Below are 27210 nucleotides of genomic sequence, written 5' to 3'. Positions count from 1 at the left end.
GCTGGAAGAGAGGGCCTGGAGAAGCCCTATTCAGCTCGGACACTGTGGGATCCCGGATTCTCCATACTGCACGCCGGCTCCTCCACAGTCTCCCTCCCCGCCACCCCCGCGGACTCCGCCCATCCACCCGGTCTTAACTCCACGCCCACCAAGCAGCTTCTCCCCCGACGCCAGCCGCTAGGGGTCACTGCCTCCCTTTGTCAGCGACGGAGAAGGGCGGCTAGCCCTCCGGCCCTCTCCCCGGCGGAAAGGCGACCGAGGGGCATCTCCCGAGCCAGTGGGCCTGAGCGCGACCCCCACGGCCCTCGCCGGGGATCCCGCCTCTGCCCGGGGCGGAGGGTGTGCGGGGCGGAGCGGGGCGGAGGCCGGGGCCGGGCGCGGGCCGCGCGTGGGCAGCCAGGAGGGGGTTAATGCTAACCCCTCCCCCTCGGGCTGACATCACGGGGAGAGCGGCTGAGAGGCTGGAGCTCGGCGAGTGAGAGAAAGAGAGGGAGAGGAGCGAGCGCGGCTCGACTCGGCGCCCGGGCAGCTCCACATTGTTGCGGATCGCCGGGACGCGGCAGAGCGAGCGGCCGCGGCGCGGCGGGGGACGCGGCGCCCCCCGATAGCTCGCCTGGTGCTTAGCCGCGCCGCCCGATCGCCCCCGCTTGCCGAGTCGCGCGCCCCGCCGCCTGGGCCCCGAGCCCACCGCGCCGCCCGCCCGCCGCCCTCGGAGGACGGCCGGCCATGGACGCCTGCAAGTTGGAGCCGAGCGGGAGGGTGTGAGCGCGCCGGGGGCCGGGAGCCCGCGCCGGGCAGCCGGGCGCGCCGGGGGTGGGTCCCGTTCCCCTGCCCGGCTCTGCGTGGAAGAAGAAGAGGGCGGGGACCGGCACCGGGAGAAGAGCGGAGGAGGAGAAGGGGCATGACTCGTGCAACTTGCGGCGGGCATCTGCCGAGCCTCTGAGCCGGCGGCGGCCCGGGGCCCGGATTGCGGCCGCGCCGATCTCACCCAGCCCACCCCGCCCCGGACGACGGCTGAGGCTGACCTGGATCCTCGGAGCGCCCGCCGGCCGGCAGGGATCGCCTTCGTCTTCCGGGCTGCTTTCTGGAGCGCGAGGAGCGCTCTCCTCGCGGCTTCTCTCGCTGGACCCCCGGCCCCCGATGGCTCGGATGGGGCTTGCGGGCGCCGCTGGACGCTGGTGGGGACTCGCTCTCGGCTTGACCGCCTTCTTCCTCCCAGGTGAGCGCGTTCCGCCCCCTGCCTCCCCACCCCCAACCCCCCATCCAGTGCCTCCCCGGGGCTGGGAGCTGGATGGCGGGCACGTCTGGGTTGTAGGGAGTGAAAGGAGCCAGAAAAGTTGGGTCACGGCTTAGGTAAGGGGGGTGCGGGTGGTTCAGCGGAGAGAGAGTCTGAGGAGCCCAACAGCCTGCCCTGCAGGAAAGCAATCGGATGCACGTTTCTGTGTAGCAAGAAAGCACTTTCTCCGCGCAGTTTTTCACACACACAAAATAATAATATGTAATAGCGTTCTATTTATTTAATAACCAGCTCTCAGCTCGGGAAGCAGTTTGGAAACACTGCATGTTACATAAATGCAAAATAATCACCATAATCACCGTCTCGGGGTCGGAGACAACAGCCCCAGGGAGAAGGCGTCAGTCTCGGAGCTGGTGGGCTGTGGGCTTGGCGGATGGAAGGGGTGGCGGGGGCTTCGGGTTTTTTCCCTCCAGCCCCTTTGCCAAGAGATTTCGGGCGCTCCGGCCCCCTCCCGTCGCCCCCCCCCCCCGCCCCCCACCCGCGCGGGGAGCAGGCTCCTGCGGCAGAGGCGGCTTCTTGCTCACCTGAGGTTCTTTTCCGGGAGGGTGAGGCCCGGCGGCGCGCTATCGCAATCTCCCCGCCCAGCGCGGAGCTAGGCTTTGCCTTGGAACTCCGGTCCCAGTTTGGGGGGCTCTCCCGCAGGAGGCGCCGCGGGCTTCGTGCCAGTCAGGTGGCTGCGTGACCCACTTTCCCGAGGATGCCCCGCGTGTCCTTCCTTGAGATGCTGGCGGCCGAGGGGTTAACCCGACGCCCGACCCCCGGGGTAGCCCCCGGTGGCCCCTCTGACGGATGGGGTAGGGGCGGAGGCTGGGACCGGTCCGGGAGTATTGTGCTGGGGAATGAACTGGAAAATGCGTTTAGGAGGCAAATCCGACCGAGTCCCCGCGGCTGAATTTAACCCTTTGTGTCCCTGGGGAAGCTGCCCGGCTCCCACGGTGGCTGGGGACACCGGCGCGGGTGGGGTGGAGATTCCTCCAGCCTTCGTGGAAGAAACCTGAGACGACCTCCCGCCCTAGCTGGGGTCGGGGCGGGGTACGGTGGGGGCTCGGTTGAAGCATGTGGCCCTGGCCTTAGGTGGTAAAAGAAGGGATGAAAGTGCAGAGACCAGCTCTGCGTGGGGCAAGAATGTTGGGTCTGGGCTCCGCTCGCTGCTAGCGGAGGGAGATATGGAGGAGATCTGTTCCATGCCGCAGACACAAACGGCAGTTTGTTGCCTAGACGTGGGGCTGTGGGGTGCGCTCCTGGAAGGCAGGAACCTGGCCTCATTCACTTCTATACCCCGTCTGCCGCCAGCTCCCGGCCAGGGCTCAGCAAATGTCTCCGAGTGGCCCATGGCTCCAAAGTGGCTTGTGAAAGGCGCACCAGGGTGCCCCCAGCCCTGCAGCCTGGGGTAGGGGCTAGGGGTGCTGCCCTGCTAGGTCCGTGAGGGTAAATTCCAGGGCACACAGGTGTCACTGCCCATTTCAAAGGTGCATGATTGAGTCCCTTGCAGCAAGGGTGGTTCTGGTGAGAATGAAAGGGCTTCATCTTACACTGGACCTCCAGGGGAGCCAACAGGAGATGCTGGAAGCTCTGGTTCTAGCATTTGTCTGACCACCCGGGTTCTGGAACCCTTCAATTCCGTATTGCCCATACTCAGAACCCAGCAAAACACCAGCTTTCCTGGGGCCTGACTAGTCCAGCCTACTAGGGGTTAATCTAATCCTGGGTCAGACAAAGAGCGGAAGATTTGGGGAGGGGGAGTGAACTCACCCCCCTCCTTTTGTCGAGCTCTCTCCCAGCTTTGTGGTGCTGTCCCTGTAGTTAATTCCATCTTTGGAGGGGTGGAGGCCTGCGCTGCTCCATCCCACTCGGGAAGTGGGGGCAGGGAGGTGATGCTCTCACCTTGCTCAAGTGTGGACACTGGCCCCCCCAACCAAAACTCCAGATGAGGGAGTGGGACTCAGATAAGGAATCACAGCTCAGATGGGCACTTCATAAGCACTCCCTGATCAGAGGGGCAGCCAGAGCTCCCCGACCAGCCAGACTCCTCTACCTGGTGCCTGCGCCCCTGGTGCCTCTGTGAAAAGACAGGTGGATGTGGCGGTGCCCACATGACACTTGGACAGAGGCTGGGGGAAGTCACCTTCCAAACCCCATCTACCGTCACCCTCAGGCAACCTCCTTCTCCATGGGGACCTGCCAGCCTGATGCTCTTTTCTGGGTTCCTCTGGGCTGTGGCAAGGAGTATAGAGGGATGAGGAGAGGAGCTTGATGAGATGGGAGAGGGGGACCCTCCCCCACCCTGGGGGGTGTGTGTGTGGTGGCCCCCTGACTTCAAAACACTCCAAATTTGGCTCTTAGTGTGTAAACACTGAAGTGTGTCTTCAACAACACAGACTTTACCGGGCAGGGTAGTGGAGCCCCATCAGCCTCTGAAATGAGTCTGGGGTTTCTGCCTGATCACTCAGAGGAGAGAGCCAGTGGGACCCCAGGGGCTGCATCCCAGAGGAACAGGGGGAGCCCAGGAGAGGAGGCAGAGAACCTGCCTTAGAAGCAGGTGTGCTGAGCTGGTGTCCCACCTACACCACACCCTCCCTAATTGGCTTCCCCAAACCTTTTGTCTGGGAAGAGAACACACACCCCAGGTGTCATGCACACCCTCGGAAGACCTGTCGGGCCACAGCAGCACCCTCTTCTCTGCAGCCTATGCAGAACTCGCTGTCATGATGGTTTTCTTTGAAACCCGGGGAGTCAGGACTGTTGAGTTATCTTCCTGTCTCCCCATCATTCACAGACAGTGGTGTGTCCAGGCTTGCTGGGCAGGACATTATGGCAAAACCAATTCCTCCGGCCTGGGGTTTGCAAGCAAATATAAGCAAGAATCCCAGTGCCCATGTCAGAGGAGTGTCTCCGAATCAGATTCAAGGCCAAATAGTCAAGGCTGGAAGGCAGGAGGAGGAGGTATTGCAGTGCCTGGGCCCAGCACCTGGGGCTCAGTGGTCTAGAAGGTGTCTCTGAGCCTGACTCTCTGTGTTTATGGGACAGGCAGCCCCTGGTTGCCTGATGCTGGCCGAGACTATGATGTCCATTCCCTTCTCAGCCACTCAATTTTGCACAATAAATCCACCTCGTTGGCCTGATCCAGGACCCAGTTGTGCACTGCCAGGATGGTCTCGGGCCAGAACCCTAGTGCTGACGACTGAGCAAGTGGGCCAGGCTGGGGAGGGTGGGGACCAGGGGGCAGCCCCAGTTGCTGTGCCTCTGATAACTGCCATTGTTTAGCAGCTGACTAATGTTCATTGTTCAGCACAAACAGAAAATACCCAAGGGAGGTGTAAATTTACCTTCAATTTTCCTGATTGTGTCTTTCCTGGTTAACCTGGTAAATCAAATGGCTCCTACCTGCTGTGGGGGCAGAAAGGGTATCTATGTATATTTACCTGTTTTGCTGATTTTTTTTTTTTTTTTTAACTTTGAATGTCAGCCTGTGGGCCAGGCTAGAAGGAGTAATAGCCAGCTATGGGACTTAGGCTATAACGTTTCTGATAATTGGCTTATGGCCTCACCATCATATAGAGTGGGTGCACACACATGTGTGCAAGACTGTGTGCTTGTGTTGGCCATCTACAATTCACTGTGCACATACAGAGCCACGGGGATTAGCACACGTGTGTGCACTGGGATTGTGTGTCACCATGGGACGGGGCATAAATATACAGCAAATGCATCGCCACATGCAATTGATTTCTTATGGCTTTCTGACTGGAACTTTGTGAGAGGCCTGTGTTTATATCAGTGTCAGTGAGGGTAACTTTGGAGGAGACCTAGGATTTGCCCTTAGCCAGCTCCTTCTAAGACTGATCTTCCACACCCTTTGGGGGTAAGAAGCCTGAGTACCCCTTTCTTTTTCTGCTCTGCCCTTGATCTCAGGCTGGGCCTCTGGATCCTCACAGGGAGATGCTCACCTGGAGAGATTTTCCTCTGCTTCTCAGGATTCCTGAGCAGCCAGGAGGGGCCGCAGGAAATAGGTTTTCAGCTGCTACTTTGGCATCTCTGCTTCCTGCATGAATACTTGAGGAAAAGGGTCATCTGGGGAAAGGTGATGTACTCTGGGCATTTAAAAAGGAGCTCTGAGTCATAGGCTCTGAAAAACCCTGTAGAACCATATGTGTGCCCAGTTCAGCAGCATACATGTGCCTGGAGCACCCCAGTTCACAGAGCAGAAAGCAGTAGTCCCCTTGTTGGAAAGGCAAGTGGGAATGAAGGGCAAGCGGTGGGGAAGAGGGCAGTACTGGGAGCCCAAGTCAGGCTGGTGAGTGTTTCTGCCCTGTGGTGTCTGCCTCTCTCCATAGAGACCATGTCTGTAGAGCCAGCAGCAGATGTGCTGGCTGGGGCTGGAGTAACTTAAGATCTGAGCTGGGATCACCTTGCACAGGGAAAGCCCTGAGCTGGAGATAACACTCCTTAGCCCAGTTAACCCTTTAAGCTCTGGATTCTCCTGTGCTGTTTGGAACTGGAAAATAGGGAGAGGGGAAAGATAAGCGAAAACACATCGGACCTAATATCTGAACCCGGACAAGAAGAGATTAACTCAGTGCCACAGGAGAAACCTAAGGACACAAAGAAAGCCTTCCTGATCACAGACTGTATGTAGGCTGTTCAGGGCAATGGGTAACCCCAAGGGTTATCCTCGGGTGGGGGAGGGGCAGTAGGTATGTATTCTCAGAGGCTCATGAGATCTGTGCCTTTCACAGTCTTTTAGGGGCAGAGCAGCTGTAGTCCCAGGGCCCAGTTCAGAGGGAACAGCAGATAGTTCAGTCCCTTTCCCCACAACCTGGAGATCACCCCATCTTGACTGCCCAGCAGAGTAAGAGCAAAGCAAGGCCAGCTGGACTGTATTTGAATCCCAGCTCTACCATTTGCTAGCTTGATGGGCCTGGTTAAATTGCTTTGTAGGTCTCAGTTTTCCCATCTGTAAAATGGGTTTCTGCTACTACACTTTCAAAGGTTTATGAAAATTAGAGCAACAGTAATGTTTGAAAAGTGCTCAGTGCATTGCCCAGCTTGTGATAAATGTGCAGTAGTGGCAGCTACTCCTGTGTTCTATGCCTTTCCTCTGAGTGGTCCTTACTCCCTCTCTGTCTGCCAGCTGGGCACTGCCAACTGCACACTCTCTTGAGAAAGAGCCACTCATTTGCCTGCCCACTGCTGACCTCGCTTCCCCACCTGGAAATGATGGCAAGGGCTGCAGCAGCCGTGGGGGACTCAGGTGGCCTGGTTGGCTGCAGGCATCTACCTGAGCCCAGCCCTGGTAGTCGTGCACTGCACAACCAGAAGGTGCTGTGTGGCCTTTGTTCTGCAGCCTGTTGCCAAGGGCTCTCCCCAGCACCCACCTCACTCCCTGACTGCAACCCAGCTAGGCACTGCGGCCCATCTGGAACACTGGCTGGGGTGGCAGCCTGAGGCTGGCATGGAGAACCCGGGACTCAGCCCCTGCAAACTTCTACGGGCCGCAGGCCCCTCTCCCAGCAGTCCATGCACCAGCTCTTCAGGCAAGATGGTATAGCCAGAGAGGTAGAGATCCCTCCCGAGGTCATGCCCTTCTCACTGACAGAAAGTCCTTCAGTTTCTCCTGCTGCAGATTGAATGCTTTCACCAATAATAATAAAGATATTTGTGATGCTCTTTTCAGCTCATAATTTCAGCTGGTCCTCTCAATAACCCCATGTACAGGGTATCAATAGTTCTCCCATTTTACAGATGAGAAAAGTGAGATGTAGATGTCGTACCTTGCTGCCCAGCTCAGATTGGACGCCAGGTTTTCTGACTCCAAATCCAGTAGATGAGGAAAGATGAGATGGACTGGGACGGACAGATGCAAAAGAGGCTGAGCCAGGTCATGACAGAATGTGTCCAGTGGGGCAGTCATTTGCTTTGCTAGCAACCACCAGCTTATACCGTCCCCCACCTGGTGAAGCGAGGTATATATACATGGAGATATATATAGGTTAGAGGGTGGCCCTGCTGGAGCTTACCGCAGTTCACGTTGACACAGAGCACAAGAGGCCCAATAACAGAACAGCTAGGGGAATGGGTCAAGGGGAGCATATCCTTCCAAATGCTAGAGCATCACTCCCAGGATCTGACCCAAAACGTGGGCATGGCCCCAAGGTGTGAGCACAGAGCTCCAGGACACAGGCAGGCATACAGCCAGTGTGCTGGCAATGCTCAGAATGCTTTGTGGACTTGACTGGAGCGTTGGAGGACGGGAGGGGCTGAGATTTGGTAGGCAGAGTTAAGTCCGTCTCCTGGGCTACCCCCACCCCTCTCTGGTCCATGCAGATCCCAGTTTCATTCCCAGTTTATGAGGAGTCTCATTACCAAGCCACAGACAATAAAACCCACCCGGCCACTCTGGCCCGGATCTCATTAGAGGACATTAGTTCCGCTGGCTTGGTGGCCCCACTGGGACACAGCTGCAGGCGTGGCCCAGGCAGCAAAACAGGCCAGTGGCCATGGGCACAGGAATGTCCCACTGAGAGTTGAGTTTGATCTATGGGCTTGAGTAGGGTCCTCCCTCCCCACCTCCATCTGTGCATTCTTGGAATGCATGTTCCCCAAAGCTGGAAACATGGGGTTCCTCCTGCCCACTTGGACCCTCAGTTTTACACACCATCACCACCACTGCCCCCTCCCTTCAGAAGATAAGGACACAGCTCCTTCCAGAACTGGGCAAGGGAGTCCACCTTCTGAGAAGCTCAGCAAAACACTGTCATTCCATGGAGGAGGGCTTTGGGGATAGGGACAACAAGCCCACTCACAGCCACAGGTCTGGGGACACTCTCAAGAGACACGTCTGAATTGTAGCCCACCTTTCTGTCCAAAAGGTGGGAATAGAGACCTGGGGGCCCCATGTCAGAAGCATTTTTCATCCCCTACAGATGCAGTTTCACCATCTGGCGGCCTTGGGGTGGTAGAGGATGGGAGTGGGGAGCTTCCTGGTCGCACTCCTCTCCTTGAGGTAGATTAACTTGCCCACAATGGCTGTATTGGAGCACTGGTTGCATCTTGGGGTTCGTCCCACCAAAGACAGGATTATTCCTTTCTTAGCAAATTCTGGTGCCTGTTGACAGCCAGCTTCTCTGCCCTCCCCTCCCCTTCTGCTTTATCTCTCTTTCCACCTGCAGACCAGCCCATCACCAAAACATCACCAGGGCCCAGTGGATGTAGCCATGAAAAGCAAGATGAGGGCAAAGGAAACCTTGCCCCATCTTAGTGCCCCAGTATTCTAGAGGAAAGAGAGTGCCAGGCCGGAGTAACTGGTTTTTAGAGCTCCATGCAGGGGTCATGCAGGTCAGCCCACACTTCAGGTCAGGAGCGCCCGCCAAATGAGTCAGCGGAGATGGGAGTGCTGATCTGTTTGGGCAGATGTCAGCAAGTCAGCCCTGCTCTGGAGAAAAGGGGGCTGGAGACTTGTACCAGCCCCTGATGGATGCTCCCCTGTAAGACCCTGAAGCTTGTTTGGAATTTGAGCCCCAAGTGGGATTGGTTGGCTGCCCCCATGGGGTCCATTCTCTGGCCCCTGAGCAGCACCCCAGGTATCCCCTCCCTTAGTCCTGGTCTCTCTTGGGCAAATGCTGTCAGCTCCTAGGACAAAGTGAGTAGACAAGGTGCCTCAGAGCCAAGCCAGCCTTGCTGCAGCTTGATGAGGGTCCCACTGCAGGAGAGGCTGGAAGCAGTATTCTCACTCAGGGGACCGCTGAAGCAGCCCCTGGGTCACCTCTGTCCCCGACTCCTGGCTCTCCAGCTCCAAACTGCCTGTACTGCCTCTTGGATGAATATACTTAATCCTCGCCTGAAAAGGATGCTCACAAGCACAGAAGCATCTGATGGCTGCCCCCTCCCTGGCTCAGCTCCAGCCACCCCTCCCAGCCAGCCACATAGTCTGTGCACTTTCCCACCCCAGTGCCTTTGCGCGCATCATTCCCCCCAACCCTCCCCTATTTCCCATATCCAAAAACTGAAGTTGAGAGTATTTCATCATGAAGCCCCCCACTGGAGATGACCTCTTTCACTCAGATAACCACCCCCTTGTTGCAGCACCTCATCCATGCCACCCACGGCAATAGCCACTCTACATCTTTCCATTAGTTATTTGGGCCTGGGGTTTATCTTCATAAGACTGAGAGCTCCAAAAGAACAGGGTCCATTTCTGAGGGGGCTTGGACTCCCCAGGGCATTGCACAGGGTTGGCCACTCTGTGGACTGATTACACGGTAGGCAGATACTTCGTTACATAGTCCAATGTTAGGTGGATACATCATTGCATAGTACCTACTAGGTGGATACATCATTGTTTGTTTGGACAGTGATGATGATAACAACAGCAAACTGTTATCAAGAGTTTTTAGACACTCGGAGACTGTTACGAACATCTTGCCGGTAATAACTTATTCAATCTCTATAACAATACTTACTTCTTGTGGAGGATTCTTCTCCTCATTTTTAACATATGAACAAATGAGGCCCAAGCAGAGGTTAGGTAACTGGCCTCTGGTCGCAAAGCTATTTAGTGGCAGAGCCAGGATTTGGATTCAGGAAATCAGGCCCAATGTCCATGATCCTTAAGAAGCCTGGGGTAACATAGGACCTTGCCTCCAGAATGCCTATCACCCCTGTGTAACATCGTAGAGCCTACCCACCTGCTCCCTTTGATGATGCAGGAATGAACTGGGGCCTTCCTGGAGCATTAGGGGCTTATTAATGCTTATCATCAGAAATTTTCAGCGGTTGCTACTACCTTATCTCTTGGATACCTTATAGGTACTAGAAGCACAGTTGTTATACTCCTGGTGCACCCTGCCACTGTCGCTGTTGTGTCTTGGGACTGTTAATGTGCCTCTGCTGGAGGGAGATGCCTTGACATTATTGCTCTTCCATCCCCTGAGCCTTTGAGCATCACTGATGCCATCTGAGGGCCTCCCACCATGTCTCCCTGTGAGACCAGAGGCAGGTATAATAGCGCCCCTCGCAGAATCTGCCTGGAATTGCCCCCAGCAGGTGTTTCCAGGCTGGTTCCACATCCTGGGTGGGTCCACGGCTCAGCAAACTGATCCTATGCCAGCTCCTATCCTAAGCTTCTGGAAGGTTCCCCTCTCTCTTGCCCTCACCCAGAGATCCCAAAAGATGGCAAGGGAGGGGCCCATACCTGGGGAGCGGGGCAGGGAGAGGATTTAGGGTGTTCACCCGTGCCAGCTGCTTTGATCTCTTGGGATGAAAGGGCTTGGTGCTTCCTATGCCCCAGGCAGGTTCAGGATGGGGACCCAGGGGACAGAGGCATTGGCCACCTCACAGCTAGGGTAGCGAACTTCCCAGGAAGGACGATCGTGGGAGCAGAAAAATCAACACCCTTTCCCAGTGTTGTGGCCAAGGACCAAGAGTGGAGTCCAGATGGCCCACCTGTGGATTGTCCTTTCGAGGGTCACCTGGGGCCAGTGCCCCTGCCCCACACCCTGACCCTGCAGGTCAGCACGTGCGCTCAGGCCTCACAAACTCCCTTGCTTAATTAGGAAGGTAACTCGGCTGCAAAACAGTCATCTGATATGTTTCGACGCCAAAGAGAAATTCCTCCCAGACTCTCTGCTGTTCTAGATTATCCATGCTCCGTTAGCTTGAATTACAGAGTGGCCCGGACCTAGGCCAGAGCTGCGGGATCGGTTCCTGGGGCTGGAATCTGCCCCCCTACCCTCCCTGGGAAGGACTTGGAAGTGATGGCGGAAGGAGGCCTTAAGACCTATTTGACCTCCATGCAGACCTAAGGATTGCCTCGTCAGCACAAAGGAGCCAGCTCTGCCCTGCGCCTGCCCACCCTAGGGCCTGGGATGCCCACGGGTGCTTTTGAGTCAAGCCACTTGGATGCTCCTCTTGTGTCCCTTCTGGGCCAGGCCTCCTTTGAGGGCTTTAAGTCAGTGGCAGAAGCTTCTGCAGTGGCTCCCAAGTGAAAAATTGGAGCAGGGGCAGGGACAGGCTTCTCCTCGAGTGTAAATGAGACCAGAGCAGAGCAGCCACACTGCACTGTAGATTATTTTATGATGATTGCCCACCTCCCCCACCCCCAAACAACCTGATCTCAGTGGCCTAGATTGCAGCATCTCTCAGAATGATGGATAGGCCACCTCTCACTTCCCAGGCAGGGTGGTCGGCCCTGCTACCGAGACACCGCCTTCCCAGCCCCTTCCCAGATTTATTCCCTGTGTTCGTGGTGCCCAGAGAGTAATCAGCATCCTGGGCCGGCTGCGCACTCTGATTATCTCCGCTCGGTTGATGGATGAGCCTTTGGGGAACTTAGATGACAGCCCCTGGCCCCTGCTCCCCTGTGCCCACCCCTGCCTGGGCCTCAACACCCTTCCCAACCCCCGTCACCTCGCAGGAGTCAGATAATGGGCCTCCAGGTCAGATCTGAAGCGGAGTGGGGTGGGGGTGGGGGCAGTGTTAGTCATGGGAGGAGGGAAGGCAACACTCTTCGGCCCCCACCTATCAGCACTGCTGTGGGATAACTGGGAAGGGTGTTGGTGGCTCCCCTTCCCTCCTGGGAGCTTGGGACAGGGGACAGACAATGCCACCAGGGAGCTTCTCTGCAGGTCACCCCTCCACACATGCATACACCCCAGCTGTGCATAGAAACACCCTTGCCAGGAAAGAGCTCCATTATCCTCTCCTGTCTCCATCACACCATTACTCCTACCCCCTCGGCGCTTGTGTACACAGTTTGCACTGTAATGATAATTTGTGCTGGTTTATGTGTGTCTTTACAAGGGTTTTTATGTCCTCTGTGTGTGTATGAGAGGGGTTTATGGCTTGTGTGTGTGTGTGTGTGTGTGCCCGCACATGAGGTCACGTGCTCTGTGTGTGTGTGTGTGTGTGTGTATGTCTGCTCCTGAGCAGCCTCTGATAGCCATCTTCTCCCCCGTGGAGGTGGGGGGCTCTCATCCAGCTTCCTGGTGGGAGAAAGGCAGAACCTGGATCCTGAGGGTGAGGGGAAGAAGTGGGGAAGGGCAGGCAAAGATGATGACTGTTGAGGCAGCATTTTGCACTGCCCCCCAGCCACCAGTTGGAGAATGCAGAAGGTCAATCTTAGATAATTGTTTTGTCTATAGGATCACAAACAACTGGTTTGACTATTTTTTTCCCAGCAAATTGACTGAACCCACTGGTTGTTTTGGAGCCATGTGGTCTCTGCCTTTTATTCCTCACATGTGGCCAAGTATATATCTGTGTCTTGTCTTCTCTAAACTTGAGTTTTCTTCACTGGAAAATGGGGATGCAATACTGGGAGGTTTAGACGAGCTAAACAATGCCTGTAATGTGATTAGCACAGTGCCTGGTACAGAGCGAGTCTTTACACCACTTGGCTATTATTAGCTGCCGCCTGCCCAAGGAGCCTGGGTCTGGAGGGAGGTCCCTTCCCCAGGGCTGGAAGCCAGGCCCAGGAGCCTCCCAGCAGTTCATGGCCCACCACGCTGGCAGGGGGAGGGGATCCCTTGCAGGGTTCCTATGACCTCTCTAGGGTGATCAACTCAGGAAGGGTCAAGTACTCAGGCCCCGGGGCTCCTGGAAAACCACCCACATGGTCACCTGGGAAGGTATCTGGTGACCCATGCCATCCTGTGCTCCCTTCTTACAGGGTTGTTGTTGTTGTTGTTGTTTAAGTCACTAAGTCATGTCTGACTCTTTGTGACCCAGTGGACTGTCGCCCACCAGGCTCCTCTGTCCATGGGATTTCCCAGGCAAGAATATTGGAGCAGGTTGCTGTTGCCTTCTCCAGGGGATCTTCCCAACCCAAAGATCGAACCCTCTTCTCCTGCATTGGCAGTCAGGTTCTTTACCACTGCGCCACCAGGGAAGCTCTTATTAGAGGGAGTTAGAAGCAAGTTACATGCTCTCGACCAAGCTACGCCAGGTGCAGGAGTCTAGCTGCCCTGAGAGCCCAGAGCCAGCGCTTACGGGGCTCCCACTGCCCTGGGTGTGCAATGGGAGAGGGGTGGTGTGCCCGTTCCTGCGCCCATTCAGCCTGGTGTGCACTCGTGCCTCCTGCAGCTTCTAGTCCAGCATGGGACAGCACCCGCCCTCTGACCTCCCAACACAGCCGGTGACGCCTCAGGGTGCCACCTCTTCATGCCCATAGGGCAGGGGCCTGACTGGGAGATGGCGGAGGAGCTGGGGCCTCATGTGGTTATTACCAAAGCCTGTCCTCTCCCTAAACTCTCCCTCCTGGGACATGAAGGGACAGAGGTGACTAGGCAGGAGGGTGAGTGCTCCTTCACCCTTCAAGCCAGGTTACACATCTGAGCCCACTTGTTCCCTCCCAGCCCCAGGTCTGGATTCTCAGCAGAGGGTACCCCCTGCCCTGAAGGGGAAGGGAAGACCAGAAGGGTAGGTCACAGAACACCCAGAGTCTCGGTGTTGGAAGGGGAATCAAACAATATAACACCCAGTCACTTCTTAAAACCCCTCAAACACATCCGACCTGTGGGTTGATCATCCAGCTTCAGCATGAATACCTGCAGTGACGGGGAGCTCACCACCCCACATTGAAGCCAATACAGTTGTGATTACCCCAAATTCTTCCTTGTGCTGAGCTGAAATCTGTTTCCCTGAAGCCCCCACCAGTTACTCCTGTTTCTACCCCAGTGGAATTGTGTGGAACACGTCTGATTCTGTACAGGGGGTCCTGTCCTTCAGGCATTTAAAGACAGCCTCTGGCACCCAGGGTCTTCTCTCCCATGAGCTCATCCAGCCAAGTCTGACACCCCCTCCATCTCAGATGCTTTCCTAGGAAGCAAGTTGTCTAGATCCCCAGTAACAGGTGTGATGCTCCAAGCACAGGCTTCCTGACCCAGGGATTTCAGCCTAGGAATCCCCAGCCACAGCCACTGCCCCAGGGCCAAGAGGAGGCAAAGTGGGTTGGCTGCCTTCCCCATCCCCTCTGAACCCCTTCCCCACGTCCACGCCACCCCTTCCCCACCTCCACCTCACCCATTCCCAACCCCTGTTTTCCTTTGGATTAACGATAAATTGCAGTGAGAGATCCGTTTATCTCCTATGGGAATTAAGGAATTAAGCTGGTAAGGGACCTGTGAGAGGAACCATATTGCAGAGATTCAGGGCATAACAAGGACAGTGGGGAGGGCAGGGGACCCTCTGCCTGCAGTCACTTCACCAGGAGGCGGTCCAGGCAGCCCCCAAATTCTCCCAGCAGCCTGTGTCCTCGTGGGCATGGGTGGGGACTGGTTGGAATGGGTGTGGTCACTGGTGCACAGATGGATGCCACCAGTGGGATGATCTCCCTGCAGCTTCTGTCGCCTGGCACTTCATACCATGGTGCAGCCGCTCTATGGCATGTCCCAGGGCTGGGAGAGCAAGCCATGGCTTGTGGCAGGGTGTGGCACCTCCCCATCTGACCTTGTGATCTACAGTCTGCGATACAGATTCTACAGCTGCCCGTCCACCACCACCACCCCCAACAGGCAGTCCATCAGTACCGACCAGGCACTAATCACCCCCTACCGCCCCACCTGACAGACCATTGTGGGTTTCTTAGTGGTGAATTCCCGGGGCCAGTGGTGAAATGAGTCTTTGGCCACTGGAGAGTCTGAGCTTCCCTTTATCCTAACAGTAAACCAGAAGTCTCCTTCCTGAACCCCCAGAGGAGGTTAATCAGGACCCATTCCCCCAAGTCTCCACCCTATTCATCTCCAGTACCCCGTCCCTGGAACCCAGGAGGCATGGCTTGGAGACCCTTCTCCCTCATCTCACAGGCTTACTGCTCCTTGCCAACTGCCCCACTCCCTCCTGCATAAGACCCTGGTCCCCTCACCAAACCCTGCAGCTCAGCAGGGGGAGATAAGGTGCTGAGCTACCCTTGGAGGGTGGGAGAGAGGAGGTGGGAAGTGAAGAGGGGATGGCTCCTCCCCCCGGCTGCCCCCTAGGTCACCCAGTCATGTCCCCAAATAGTAGTTTCAATCACTGTCATCCCTCTCTCTCCAGACACCCCACCAGAGTGGGGAGTAGGAGCTGATGCTCAATGATAGCGGCCACCAGGAAGGGCAGGGAGAGATAAAAAGCAAGGCTGGGCTGGAGATAGCTGCGGGGGGTGGGGCAGCAGGCAGGGTGGGGGTGGGGCATCCCAGAGGTGCTTGAGGTGCAACCCTGGTGAAGGGGGAAGGCCAGAAATTGGGCCCTTCAGTCCAAGAGTCTAGCTGGTTAATAATTAGTAACTTGAGTTAATCAATCATTTAGTGTTTTCTTCCCACTTTCAGTTCCCCCACCTCCAACCTGGAGATCCTTCTAGGCTCTTCCCTGGACCTCTGAAAAGAAGCCCCACCTTCCCCCCCACCCCACCCCCCCGCCCCACGCCACCCCTGCCCACCCCCTCTCCCCCCACCCACCTGCCTGGTTTCTGGTCTCTTGAGGCAGCATGGTGTTTAATCTCCAAGAGCGATTAGGGACTGACTGTAGGCCTGCCCCACAGGCTCTTTGGATGCACCTAGATATTTCCTCCTGGGAGGGCAGGCCCTTGGACCACCCCAGAGCATCCCTGTAATCACTCTGCTTGGTGCCCGCTGACTCACTTGGTTGGGCCCATTCTGCTGGCCAGATGGGGTCCTGGGGTGATCCTGTGGGTAGCTCTTCCTTAATCCTTTAGGTGAGGTCAGTTAGTCAACAGATGCTCTCTGAGCATCTTTTAAGAACCAGGTACCTCTTGGCAAGAAAAAGTACTTTTAGCCATTTAAATTGAGGTTAAAGACTTTATTCAAAGACTGATGTGTCGGGGTTGGGGGGGGTGTGTAGAATGGGATGGGGAGAAGGTAGGCACATGTCCTTGTGGTTTGGCCTTTGGGTGGCGTTTTTGATTTGTAATTCCTGGAAAACTTCCCGTTGGCAGTTTGTGCAGATTTCCAAGCCTTTTCCTGGACCCTTGGTGCCAGCCCATCCTGGTGGCTCTCAGAACATTTCTTTTGTAAGCTGTGAGGGCAGGGCGGAATATGAAAAAGGGAAAGGCGGCAATGGGCTGGTGCCAGGGACCTCAGAGCCTCCCCTGCCCGTTTCAGTCCTTGGCAAGAGCTGGGGCTGAGCCAAGTCATGAGGTACTGTCTGAAAACAGGTGGTTTGCCTGCTCTGAGCATTACTTAAATGATTAAAGTCCACACAGGGTTTTGAGAAAGACACCTGGGCCCTAACCTAGGGGAGGCTTCCCTGGGGACGTGACCTTGATGTAAGACCTGGCGTCCGAGTGGCAGTGGTGAGGAAACACCAGGAGAGTGACCAGCGCAGCCTGAGAGGCCAGCCGTGCCTGGAGCCTTCTGGCCTGTCTTCAGGATGGGGGGCCATGGGAGGGGCTGGGAAGGCTGTGTGGAGGATGTGGGGCCTCAGAACAGCCTCCTCTACCTGCTGTGTCCACTTTCAGCCTGCCCTGTGCTCCAGGTCAGCTCCTGGGATTGCCGGCTGGACAGTCCCACTTCAGGCCCTGCATGCAGGCCTTCTCTTCCCAGGACACAGCCCTCACTGGGCTTTCGCCATTTCTGTGCTCAGAACCCCAATTCTGCCTTCATTGGAGCTGGGCCCTCTCTCCTCTGTCCTCTGCATCTGATTTGTTGTCAGCTCTTACTGGTCCCATTTCTATAGGACCCCCATCCCCACCCCAGTCTCAACGCTGCCACCCTCTGAGACACAGGAGTGCAGGGGGCTCTCCCTATTCCCGTGTGGCCTGCACACACAGAGCAAGGAGATGTTGGGGCACGTCACACTCCTGCTCTGCCTGAAACCCTCGTGCCCCCCCTGCCCCCACCACCAACGCCCAGTGCTGCTCCTTAAGCACAGACTGTGTGACCGAGGCCAGGGCTCCCACCCGCAGTTGGCACTGCTGACATCCTGGGCTGGGTGATTCCATGCATAATAGAATGTTCAGCACCATCTCTGGCTTCCATCCAGGTAGATGCCAGGGGCATCCTCCCATCACCTCCCTCCATGGGATAATAAAAAATGTCTTCAGTCAGTCAGTCAGTTCAGTCGCTCAGTCTTGTCCGACTCTTTGCGACCCCATGAATCACAGCACGCCAGGCCCCCCTGTCCATCACCTACTCAGATTCACGTTCATCGAGCCAGTGATGCCATCCAGCCATCTCATCCTCTGTCGTCCCCTTCTCCTCCTGCCCCCAATCCCTCCCAGCATCAGAGTCTTTTCCAATGAGTCAACTCTTCGCATGAGGTGGCCAAAGTACTGGAGTTTCAGCTTTAGCATCATTCCTTCCAAAATGTCTTCAGACATTGCTCAGTGTTCCCTAGGACAAAGATACCCCCAGTTAGGAACCACTGGCCTAGGCTCTTGTTGTAGTCAGAAGCTACTTTTCCAAAGCTATCTCCCCTGGCCTGCCATGGGCACATTCAAGGTTCCATGTCTTCAATATTCCTAACCCAGGGATCGAACCCAACTCTCCTGCATTGCAGGCAGGTGCTTTACCCTCTGAGGCACCAGGGAAGCCCATTCAAGTTTCCAGCAGGAATTAACAGCTCCCTCTCAGCTCCTCCACTCCTGCCCCTGGGCCTTGGCTCCTGCTGCTGGGGCAGTCCAAAGCCCCCCATGTGAAAACTGCCGTGAAATGCTTGGTTGCCAAAGGGCCCCATCCCCTGAGTTCTTCACCAGCCTCTGGGACTGTGTTGTCTGGAACTTTCTCTCCACCCCTCACCCTAGACCCTGAGGTCTTTGAAGGGGAGAACTGAACCTTACAATGTCTTCAGGCTCCAGCTCAGTGCTTTGAACACAGTAGGTGCTCCATAAATGTGTAGTACGCCAGTAGGAGCTGCTGGCTTGCCCTCCTTCTCAAGCCCAGTAAGCTCTGAGATTTCCTTCCTCTGCATACCTCTCTGCTTTCCTGGCCCTTTGTCTAACCCTATGGCCAAGGCAGGAGAAAAGGGCAACAGAGAATGAGATGGTTAGATAGAATCACTGATTCCATGGACATGAACTTGAGCAAACTCTGGGAGATGGTGAGAGACAGGGAGGCCTGGCGTGCTGCAGTCTATGGAGTTGCAAAGAGTTGGACATGACTTGGCGACTGAACAACAGCAACATAATCAAGATGCTAAAACTTCTGATGTTTCCCTCTCTCCTGACACTTCCCATACTCCCCTCGTGCTGTTGGCAGCAAACAAAAGCATCTCTTTCCCACTTAGTCAACATTTACTAAGTACCTCCCGTGCATGGAGCCCTGGGGAGCAGGGGGCTCTGATTTTCATGTGTGTGTGAAGGTGTTCACGGATATGTGGTTTCCGAGTGTGTGAGCTGGTGCATCTCTAGGCACGTTTGTGTTTGAGTGCAAGTTTGTAGGGGGCCTGCTCCTCCACTAGCTGCTGCACCCTGGGCTCACCCCCTCTACTCGCCATCCCTCACCTTGCATTCCTCCCGGCCTTTGATCGCACTATCTTCTCTATTTAGGGGTCCTACTTCACTGCCTGGCAAAGTCCCATTCATCCTTCAAGGCCCTTTCTTCTCTAAACACCCCTCCCCAAGTTCATCATTTCCTCCCTGTTACTGTCATGGCACTTGATTGCAACATTAGTCCATCATCCCTTAAGCCCAGGACCATATCACTCTTTTACTCGTGTGTGTGTGTGTGTGTGTGTGTGTGTGTGTGTGTGTGAAAGAGAGTGTGTATATAATTCCTTCTTTCAGGCACTTGATAGATTCTTAATACATGTTTATTAAGTAAATTGAAATAAATTGCTTATTTCATCTCCTAAAGCATTTTCTTTGTACTGTTCTAAGAATGTGTCTCTGATTAATGACTTTCCTTAACCTTTTTGCGTGTGCCCGTATGTGTTTCTGTGCCTACAAACATGCACAAACACACACGTCTGTATGTATACAGCAGTGTTTAATTGCACAGGTGTGCTTGGTCATATATGCAGGCAGGCATGTGCTTTGGTGTTTCTGTAGGTTTAAATGTGTGTTCCCCCCAGTGCAGCCACACTCCAAGCCGCTCACATTTGGGAACTGAGAGATTGAGGGTACAGGAGACAGGGATGACTCCCTCCAGGCAGGTTTCTCCACCCCTTCTGAGAGGCTCCTTCCAGAATTCCCTTCTGACCCTGCCCCTGGTCTGCTGAAGTGACCGGACACTTCCTGTCCACCCTGTGGCAGCCCAGCATGGGCAGGTGGGGTTGGAGGGCAGAGCCTTCTATGGCCCAGTCATATCACACCCCCTTTCTGATCCATCTCTGCCCTGTTTAATTGGAATTTGGCTAGTGGAGACCATCTGTTCTATTCCGTCCTGTTTCCATGACAACCAAGTGGCTTGAGACTGAGGTTTGTGGTTAGAGAAGTGGCCTGGGGGATGCTGGGAAAAATCAGCGAGGTCCTCCCCCCTCAGTCCGGCTCCACCTTGCCTTTTCCTCTCTGCCCTGCCCTCACCCCCAAGCCCAGAGTAAAAATAAAGTGATTGCTTGCCAGGGCGTGAAGTCCCCCAGCACCCCTCTCCCTGTCCGGCTGGCCTGCTCTCTCCCAGGCTCCTCTGGGCTCCCCACACACGGCTCCCTCCCGCTTCCATTCATAAGCTCCGGCTAGAGAGATAGCCCTGCCCTTTTACCCACATATGGGGCTGGAAGGGAAATCTAGGGGCTTGAAAGCCTGCAGCTTCTATGTGTGCTTTTTAGTCTCAGCCACCCCTGCCTCCAAACCGCTGCCTCACCCCATCCAGGCATCTTAAAATGTCCTGCAACCAGGGACCAAACACAGGCACAACCCCCCAATTTACAAGCATCAGAACTTTCAACTCACTTTGATGGCCAGTACATTTCCCCTCCCTGGCCCGTGTCCAGGGAACCTCAGTCCCCACGAACCTTCCAGATAACAGGACTTTAAGAATAGAATCCCTTACTTCCCTCCCAAGGGGATGAGTGCTCCCTCAGCCACCTTAGAAACACCCAGGGCCCCCACACAAAGGACTCTGTTAGAGCCCTTATGCCCAGGGCTCTCCTATCCCCCCACCCCCCCAACCCTGATGAGTAGAGTGGCCCCAGCAAGTGCATGGCAGACGGAAAATCTCTGAGCCTAGTGGGGATGGGGGTGGGGGGTGGCCCCAGGGTTCCCAGGAGCTCAGACAGGCTCTGACACACTGGGATGGGGGGTGAGGCTCTTTTCTTTCCTATTTCTGGACAGACAGTTCTGTTTTCACGGTGTTTATTTTCTGCCCTAATTTCCCCGTCTGCAGCAAAGCTGCTTCCGTGCCTGCTCTATTACCAGGGGACCTGCCTGTCTTCAAAAATAAGTGGTGTGGCTTGTCAGGTGACCTGTCTGTCACTCTGGTCCCAGGTGTAACGTGCTGTGCCACCACACCTCCTGGATGCGGGGCGGGGACATGGGGTGGGGAGCCTGTCCAGAGGTGGGGTCCCAGGATCTCTAGTGCCCCCCAACCCCAGCAGAACCAGCCCAGGGCAGGGAAGGAAGAGAGAGCTCAGCAAGTCAATGCTTAGAGGAGCAGGGCTGAGCCAGGGACCCCCATGTTTGGGGGATGCTGCTGTCCTGCAGAGGTCTAGAGGCCAGCCTTCCTCTATCCAAGTGGGGTCCAGCTCCCTGCCACGCATCATTCTTCATGTGCCTCATCTTTTATTATTGAGATGTAATTCACCTACCATAAAGTTCACCCTCTTAATGTGTATGATGCGGTGGGGTTAGTATATTCACAAAGTTGCGCAGCCATCACCACTCCCTAATACAGAACAATTTTGTCACCCCAAAAAGAAGCCCTGTGCCCATGTGCCATTCCCCATGATCTCAGCCACCCCCAACCCCTGGCAATCACTGTCTACTTCTGCGTCTGGATTCACGTGTTCACCACAGTTAGTGTAAGTGGAAGCACACACGGGGTAGCCTTTGTGGTGGCACCCTGCACAGAGCATCCCATATGCCTCTTTCCATGTCGGCCCTCTGCTTCAGCAGCACCAGCGGCTCTCAGTTGCGGCCAACTGAAGGGCAGACCCTTGTCTGGAACAGGGCTGTCTGTAAACTGGTGCTCACTTCCCTTTCCTGTCACCTCCGCACCACACAGCCAGCACCCACAGCCAGGCTTTTAAAGATCCTCCTCCCTCATCCCGTTCCCTCTTCTCTCTCTGAGGGGCTCCTGCTTATCCTGTAAGACCCAGCTAAACAATCTCACCTCTTCCATGATCCTCCACCATCCTCAGAATCGCTCCTTGTGTGAGCTCCCGTGGATTTTGGTTCATACTTTAAAAAACAAGCAAACAAAACACAGCGCTTATCACTCAGTAATTATTTGTTTTCATGTTTGGTCTCCTGCTTGGCAGAAAGCGAAGGAGAACTAAAGAGCCACTTGATGAAAGTGAAAGAGGAGAGTGAAAAACTTGGCTTTAAACTCAACATTCAGAAAACTAAGATCATGGCATCTGGTCCCATCACTTCATGGCAAATAGATGGGGAAACAGTGAGAGACTATATTTTTGGGCTCCAAAATCACTGCAGATGGCGACTGCAGCCATTAAATTAAAAGATGCTTGCTCCTTGGAAGAAAAGCTATGACCAACTTAGACAGCATATTGCAAAGCAGGGACATTACTTTGCCAACAAAGGTCTGTCTAGTCAAAGCTATGGTTTTTCCAGTAGTCATGTATGGATGTGAGAGTTGGACTATAAAGAAAGCTGAGTACTGAAGAATTGATGCTTTTGAACTGTGGTGTTGGAGAAGACGCTTGAGAGTCCCTCGGACTGCAAGGAGATCCAACCAGTCCATCCTAAGGGAAATCAGTCCTGAATATTCATTGGAAGGACTGATGTTGAAGCTGAAACTCCAATACTTTGGCCACCTGATGCGAAGAGCTGACTCCTTGGAAAAGACCCTGATGCTGGGAAAGATTGAAGCCAGGAGGAGAAGGGAAAGACAAAGGATGAGACGGTTGGATGGCATCACTGACTCGATGGACATGAGTTTGAGTGAGCTCCAGGAGTTGGTGATGGACAGGAAAGCCTGGCGTGCTGCAGTCCATAGGGTCGCAAAGAGTCGGACACAACTGAGTGACGGAACTGAACTGAACTGGTCCCCTGCTAGACTGAACTTGCACAGAAAAAGAAAATGTCTTATTCTCCTCTCTTATCCCTCTACTTTCCTGCCTCTTGCCGCTGTCACCATGGCCTCTACCCAATGAACTAGCACAGTGCTTGGCGCACAGTGCTTGGCGCACAGTTACGCTTCACAGGCACATAAGGGCCAGTGCCTAAAATATCCTGGAGGAGAGAACCCGGCGCAGGAAGAGGGAGGGCAGCATGAGGCTTAGGCTGGTGGGGTGAGTGGGAACCCCATGGCCCAGGGGTATTTATGACAAGATAAGGATGGTAGCCTTTACACCTGTGTCTGAAGAAAACCTCCCCATCCCTCAAGGGTCCCTTCAGGATGGAAGAACTCTCCCTGACCACCTCAGCCTGCAGGGGTATCAGTGGTCCTATGGTCCTGGACAGACAGAAACTACTAGATAGAAACTCAGTTCAGTCACTCAGTTGTGTCCAACTCTTTGTGACCCCATGCACTGCAGCCTACCAAGCTTCCCTGTCCTTCACCAACTCCTGGAGCTCACTCACACTCATGTCCATTGAGTCGGTGATGCCATCCAGCCATCTCTTCCTCTGTCATCCCTTTCTCCTCCTGCCCTCAATCTTTCCCAGCATCAGGGTCTTTTCCAAGGAGTCAGTTCTTCACATCAGGTGGCCAAAGTATTGGAGTTTCAGCTTCAACATCAGTCCTTCTAATTCAGGACTGATTTCCTTTAGGATGGACTGGTTGGATCTCCTTGCAGTCCAAGGGACTCAAGAGTCTTCTCCAACACTACAGTTCAAAAGCATCAATTCTTCAGTGATCAGCTTTCTTTATGGTCCAACGCTCACATCCATACATGACTCCTGGAAAAACCATAGCTTTGACTCTGCGAACCTTTGTCAGTTAAGGAATGTCTCTGCTTTCTAATATGCTGTCTAGGTTTTTCATAGTAGACGTAAACTACTAGAAAGCAAATGATGATTCTAAAACCTCTCGCTCCTCACCAGCATCATGGGAAAAAATTGAAAGTCCTCTCCTTTTTTTTTTTTTGCCAAACCACAGGGCATGGGAAGTCTATAGTTCCCCAGCCAGGGACTGAACCTCTGCCCACTGCAGTGGAAGCAGAGTCCTAACCACTGGACTACCAGGGAAGTCCCTTGAGGGTCCTCTCTGACCTTCTCTCCTATAGATATTGGTCAAGTGACTATAAAAGTGGGATGATAATAGTATGGAACCTCGAGAGTTTAATTGAGGATTAAATGAGAGGGGGCAAACAAATACGCTGAAAGGTCTGGAGTGGGGGAGTGCATTTATTTATTCTCAAGGGTGCTATCGGCACAGATTAACTGAGAGAAGGAAGTGGAGGCCCAAGGCCTCTGGTTTGAAGGAATCGCTAAGGCCCCTTCTCTTTGCTTGTCTTTTATGCTCTTTCCCAGAGATTAGGAACCTTGATGTAGCAGTTCCATGCTGTTTGTTATTATTTGAAATAGGCTGGAAAGCAATCAGAATTGGATTTTCTTGAAGGGAGGGTGGTGAGAGAGACAAATTAAGCCTCCACCCCTACTCCAAGGGTTGGGTTTGTAGGAAAAAGAGAATGGGCTGAACTGGGGGGGGGGGGGCTGCCTCTTCTTGGACACCAGCAACTGAGGGAAGACGGTCCTTCCTGCTGCTGAGGGAACAATGAGGGGCTGGCGGCCAGGGTGGGCTGGGACCTAGCAAGACTCACAGCCTTCTCCATGGGGAGTCATCAGAGCCGCTGGCCCTCCCCACAGTGGGATCCAGTTCCAATGGAGGGTGCCAGGCAGACCTTCTGCCCCTGCAAAAACAAAGCTGCTTAATTGCCTTTTAATCTGGGGATGTCGGTCTGCTGGTGTCGGTGCTGAATTGTAAGGGGAGATAGTATCTTTCCCTTTGAGTGAGAAGTTATTTGATCTCTGTGTCAGAGGAAGGCCTGTGCCCAGGGAAGAGGTGGGACGGAAGGGAAGGTGGAAGGAGAGAGAAGAGCGAGGGCCTGGCTCCTGGCCGACCTGAGGCTTTATTTCTCCCCATAACAATCATAAATAAAGGGAAACAAGCATCGCTCTTGTCTTGGCTCAAGGCCATTGTTTGGTGCAGGCTTCCTCCTAACCCCTGCCCCTCCTGGCCTCTGTTTCAGGCCCAGGAAGGGGAAGACAGCTTGTCTACAAGGAGAGGGAGTGGGCTGCCAGCTGTCTCACCTGGAGAGGTGGGAGGGGGGCTCCCAACACCTGAGTGCACCCCACCCCACCCCACACTGCCTCTGGCCTCAGCTCTCCCCATCTTTGCAGAGTCTGCTAAGAGGTCTCAGGTGATTGCAGGAGCCTCCTAACCAGTGCCTCGGCCTGCATGCCCTACTGAATCAGCAACCTTGCCCTAACTCATGTGTCCCCCCAGCTCCTGCTGGTCACACTCCCCAGCAGCTCCCATCTCACTTGGAAGGGAGGCCTGGGCCCTCCATCATCTGGCCCCTGCACCTCTCCTCTCCAGACAAGCCCGCCAAGCTTACCAGACCCATGCCCACTTCAGGGCCTTTGCAACTCTCCTCCCACCTGAAATGCTCTTCTCCCAGCCGGCCACATGGTCGGTCGGTGGGCTTGCCTCCCTGGTTCTTTCCTCAGCTGCCCCCTGCCTCAGTGAGGTTTCGCTGGCCACCGTCGATCTCAAATTAAGCAGCCGTCGCACACAATCACACGGATACACCCACACTGTCAGCTTGAAGGTCCTTTCGCCACAACCTGCTCCAAGAGCTGTCCCTGACCTGTGCATCCCTGCCCCTCTGACAGTGCCCTGCTTCCTGCAGGGTTTTATAGCGTCTACAGAGTGCTCACGCCTCATTCTCCCAGCATCCTCTGCGGGTCAAGGTGGGCACCCCGATGTATCCTTGAGAAGGGTTCTGAGAGGCCCAGGACTCGCTGGAGAACCCCACTTGTGAGTGGCAGGCTTTCAGCCAGAGCCATGCAGATTCTTCACAGAAGCTTTTGCTGGGCTGAGTGGAAGAAGGTCCGAGCCCTCCTGCAGCCTCAGGCCTGACAAGTGGCCTAGGAGGCAGGCCCTCTGTCCTGGGAGAGGCTCAGCGCCTGCTGCCCCAGGCCCCAGTTCATCTGGGTTCCCTCCTGCCTCCTCCCCTCACTCTCTGGTGTGCGCACAGGCCCAAATGGTCTTTCAGCCATTTTTCTGCACCTATCTGCCTGGCTGGAGAGACCTTCCTGGGAGGGGGCAGGGTGGCCTGTCTCCACCCCAGGAAGGAGAGTCAGGCACCCTCTGAGCCTTCACAGTGCTTAGTACTTGAAGTTATGGACGGAGAGGTGGACGCTGGGAGGGCCCTGGGGGACCTCTTCCTGGGCTCAGGTCAGCTCTCTGCCTCTGGAAGCCCTTCTCTCGCAGCTCTGGGCTCTCTGCATCTCAAGAAACACTGGGGGAGCCCTGAGAAAGATCCGGGAGGAGGAGGGAGGGAGACAGCCAGCCCCCCACCAGCAGGGACACAGGGACGCCTGCTGTGCGGCCTTGGGTAAGGCACTCCTCCCACCGCAGATCCACATCCTGGTGCTAAGGAGGGTCCCTGGGCTGGGAGCTCGAGGGACTCATGGAAGCAGGTTCCTGATGGATCTGAGCCCAGAGGGTTGAAAAGAGTGGTGACTGGTCCTGGAGAAGAGGCACGATGGAGTAGAGTGGACGGTCTGGAAGGACCGAGCGTGCATTAGATTAACCTGGCAGCAGGCTACCTGGCATCGTATGTAATTGATCCTTTGGGAATCTTACTTGGAGTATTAAAGGCAGGAGTTACTTTGGCAATAATGCAGGGTGACAGGAATCAAATTTGTTAGTCTCACCGGAAGCGGCTTTGCTGACATGGGCTGTGAACTTTCAGGGAAAGAGCGCCAGCCTCTGGTATAAGAGTCCTGCTCAGCCACTTGCTGGCTGAGTCACCCAGGGCACTCTCTGACCTGTTTCCCCATCTGTACAAGAGGGTTGAGCTTCCCTAATGGCTCAGCAGTAAAGAACCCATCTGCTAATGCAGGAAATGCAGGTTCAATCCCTGGGTCCAGAAGACCCCCAGAGAAGGAAATGGTGACCCACTCCAGCATTCGTGCCTGGAGAATTTCCTGGACAGAGGAGCCCGGTAGGCTATGGTCCATAGGGTCACAAAAGGTCTGACAAAACTTAAAGACTAACCCACCACCACCACAGCAGGAGGGTTAGACTAGGTGTCCGTGTGAGTCCCTGCTGGCCCATACTCGGTGGCCAATGAACCAGTGTGTGGGGCCAGTGACCGGACTTAACCACTTGGGGAAGTCCATGGCACTCAGAGACGAGAAGGGCTTGGGCGGATGCGGCTTCCCAGAGGCCAGCCGGTCCCTGAACCCTGGAGATGTCCAAATGTCTTTTCTATCAGACGTCTCTCTGTCCCTTTGGTAGCTGGCATGAAAGCCCTTCCTGACTACTGTTGGGCCTCAGAATAGAGCCAAGCAGGACCAGACCCCCTCTGTCTCTGCCAGAATTTCTCAAACCTGCCGAGTCCCAGACTCTTTCCACTGGGGTGGGGGAAGCTCAGCGCCTTGGCTCCCTCAGGTCATGTCAGGCATTGGTCAACCCTCGATGACCAATCACTAAGGCCCACATGCAGGTCTTGGCGGGTCCAGCCTTGAGCAGTTGGGTGCCATCTGTGTTCTCATGGAGCGTATGGTCTAGTGGGAAACAGAAAGTGAACAGGTCACTGTGGGTGTGGAAGTAGCCAAATGGGACGGCCTGGCTGGAGCATACAGACAGGGGGGACCTGAAGGATGAGCACCAGAGAAAGGGGAAAAAGAGGAG

General features: G+C 55.1%; 1 protein-coding gene across 1 annotated transcript in view; it reads left to right on the top strand.

The window, feature by feature from the left end:
* The first annotated feature begins 481 nt into the window (after positions 1-481).
* Positions 482-27210, top strand: part of NECTIN1 (nectin cell adhesion molecule 1) — a 72813-nt gene continuing 46084 nt past the window's right edge. The window contains exon 1 of the mRNA XM_069555500.1: positions 482-1219. Within this exon, the coding sequence (XP_069411601.1) occupies positions 1141-1219 (79 nt within the window). The 5' untranslated portion in view covers positions 482-1140. The remainder of the gene's footprint in view (positions 1220-27210) is intronic.

This window comes from Ovis canadensis, chromosome 15 (genome assembly GCF_042477335.2).
Source record: "Ovis canadensis isolate MfBH-ARS-UI-01 breed Bighorn chromosome 15, ARS-UI_OviCan_v2, whole genome shotgun sequence".
Taxonomy (NCBI): domain Eukaryota; kingdom Metazoa; phylum Chordata; class Mammalia; order Artiodactyla; family Bovidae; genus Ovis; species Ovis canadensis.
Note: the sequence above shows the minus strand (reverse complement) of the source record. Positions and strands in the feature narration are given on the sequence as shown.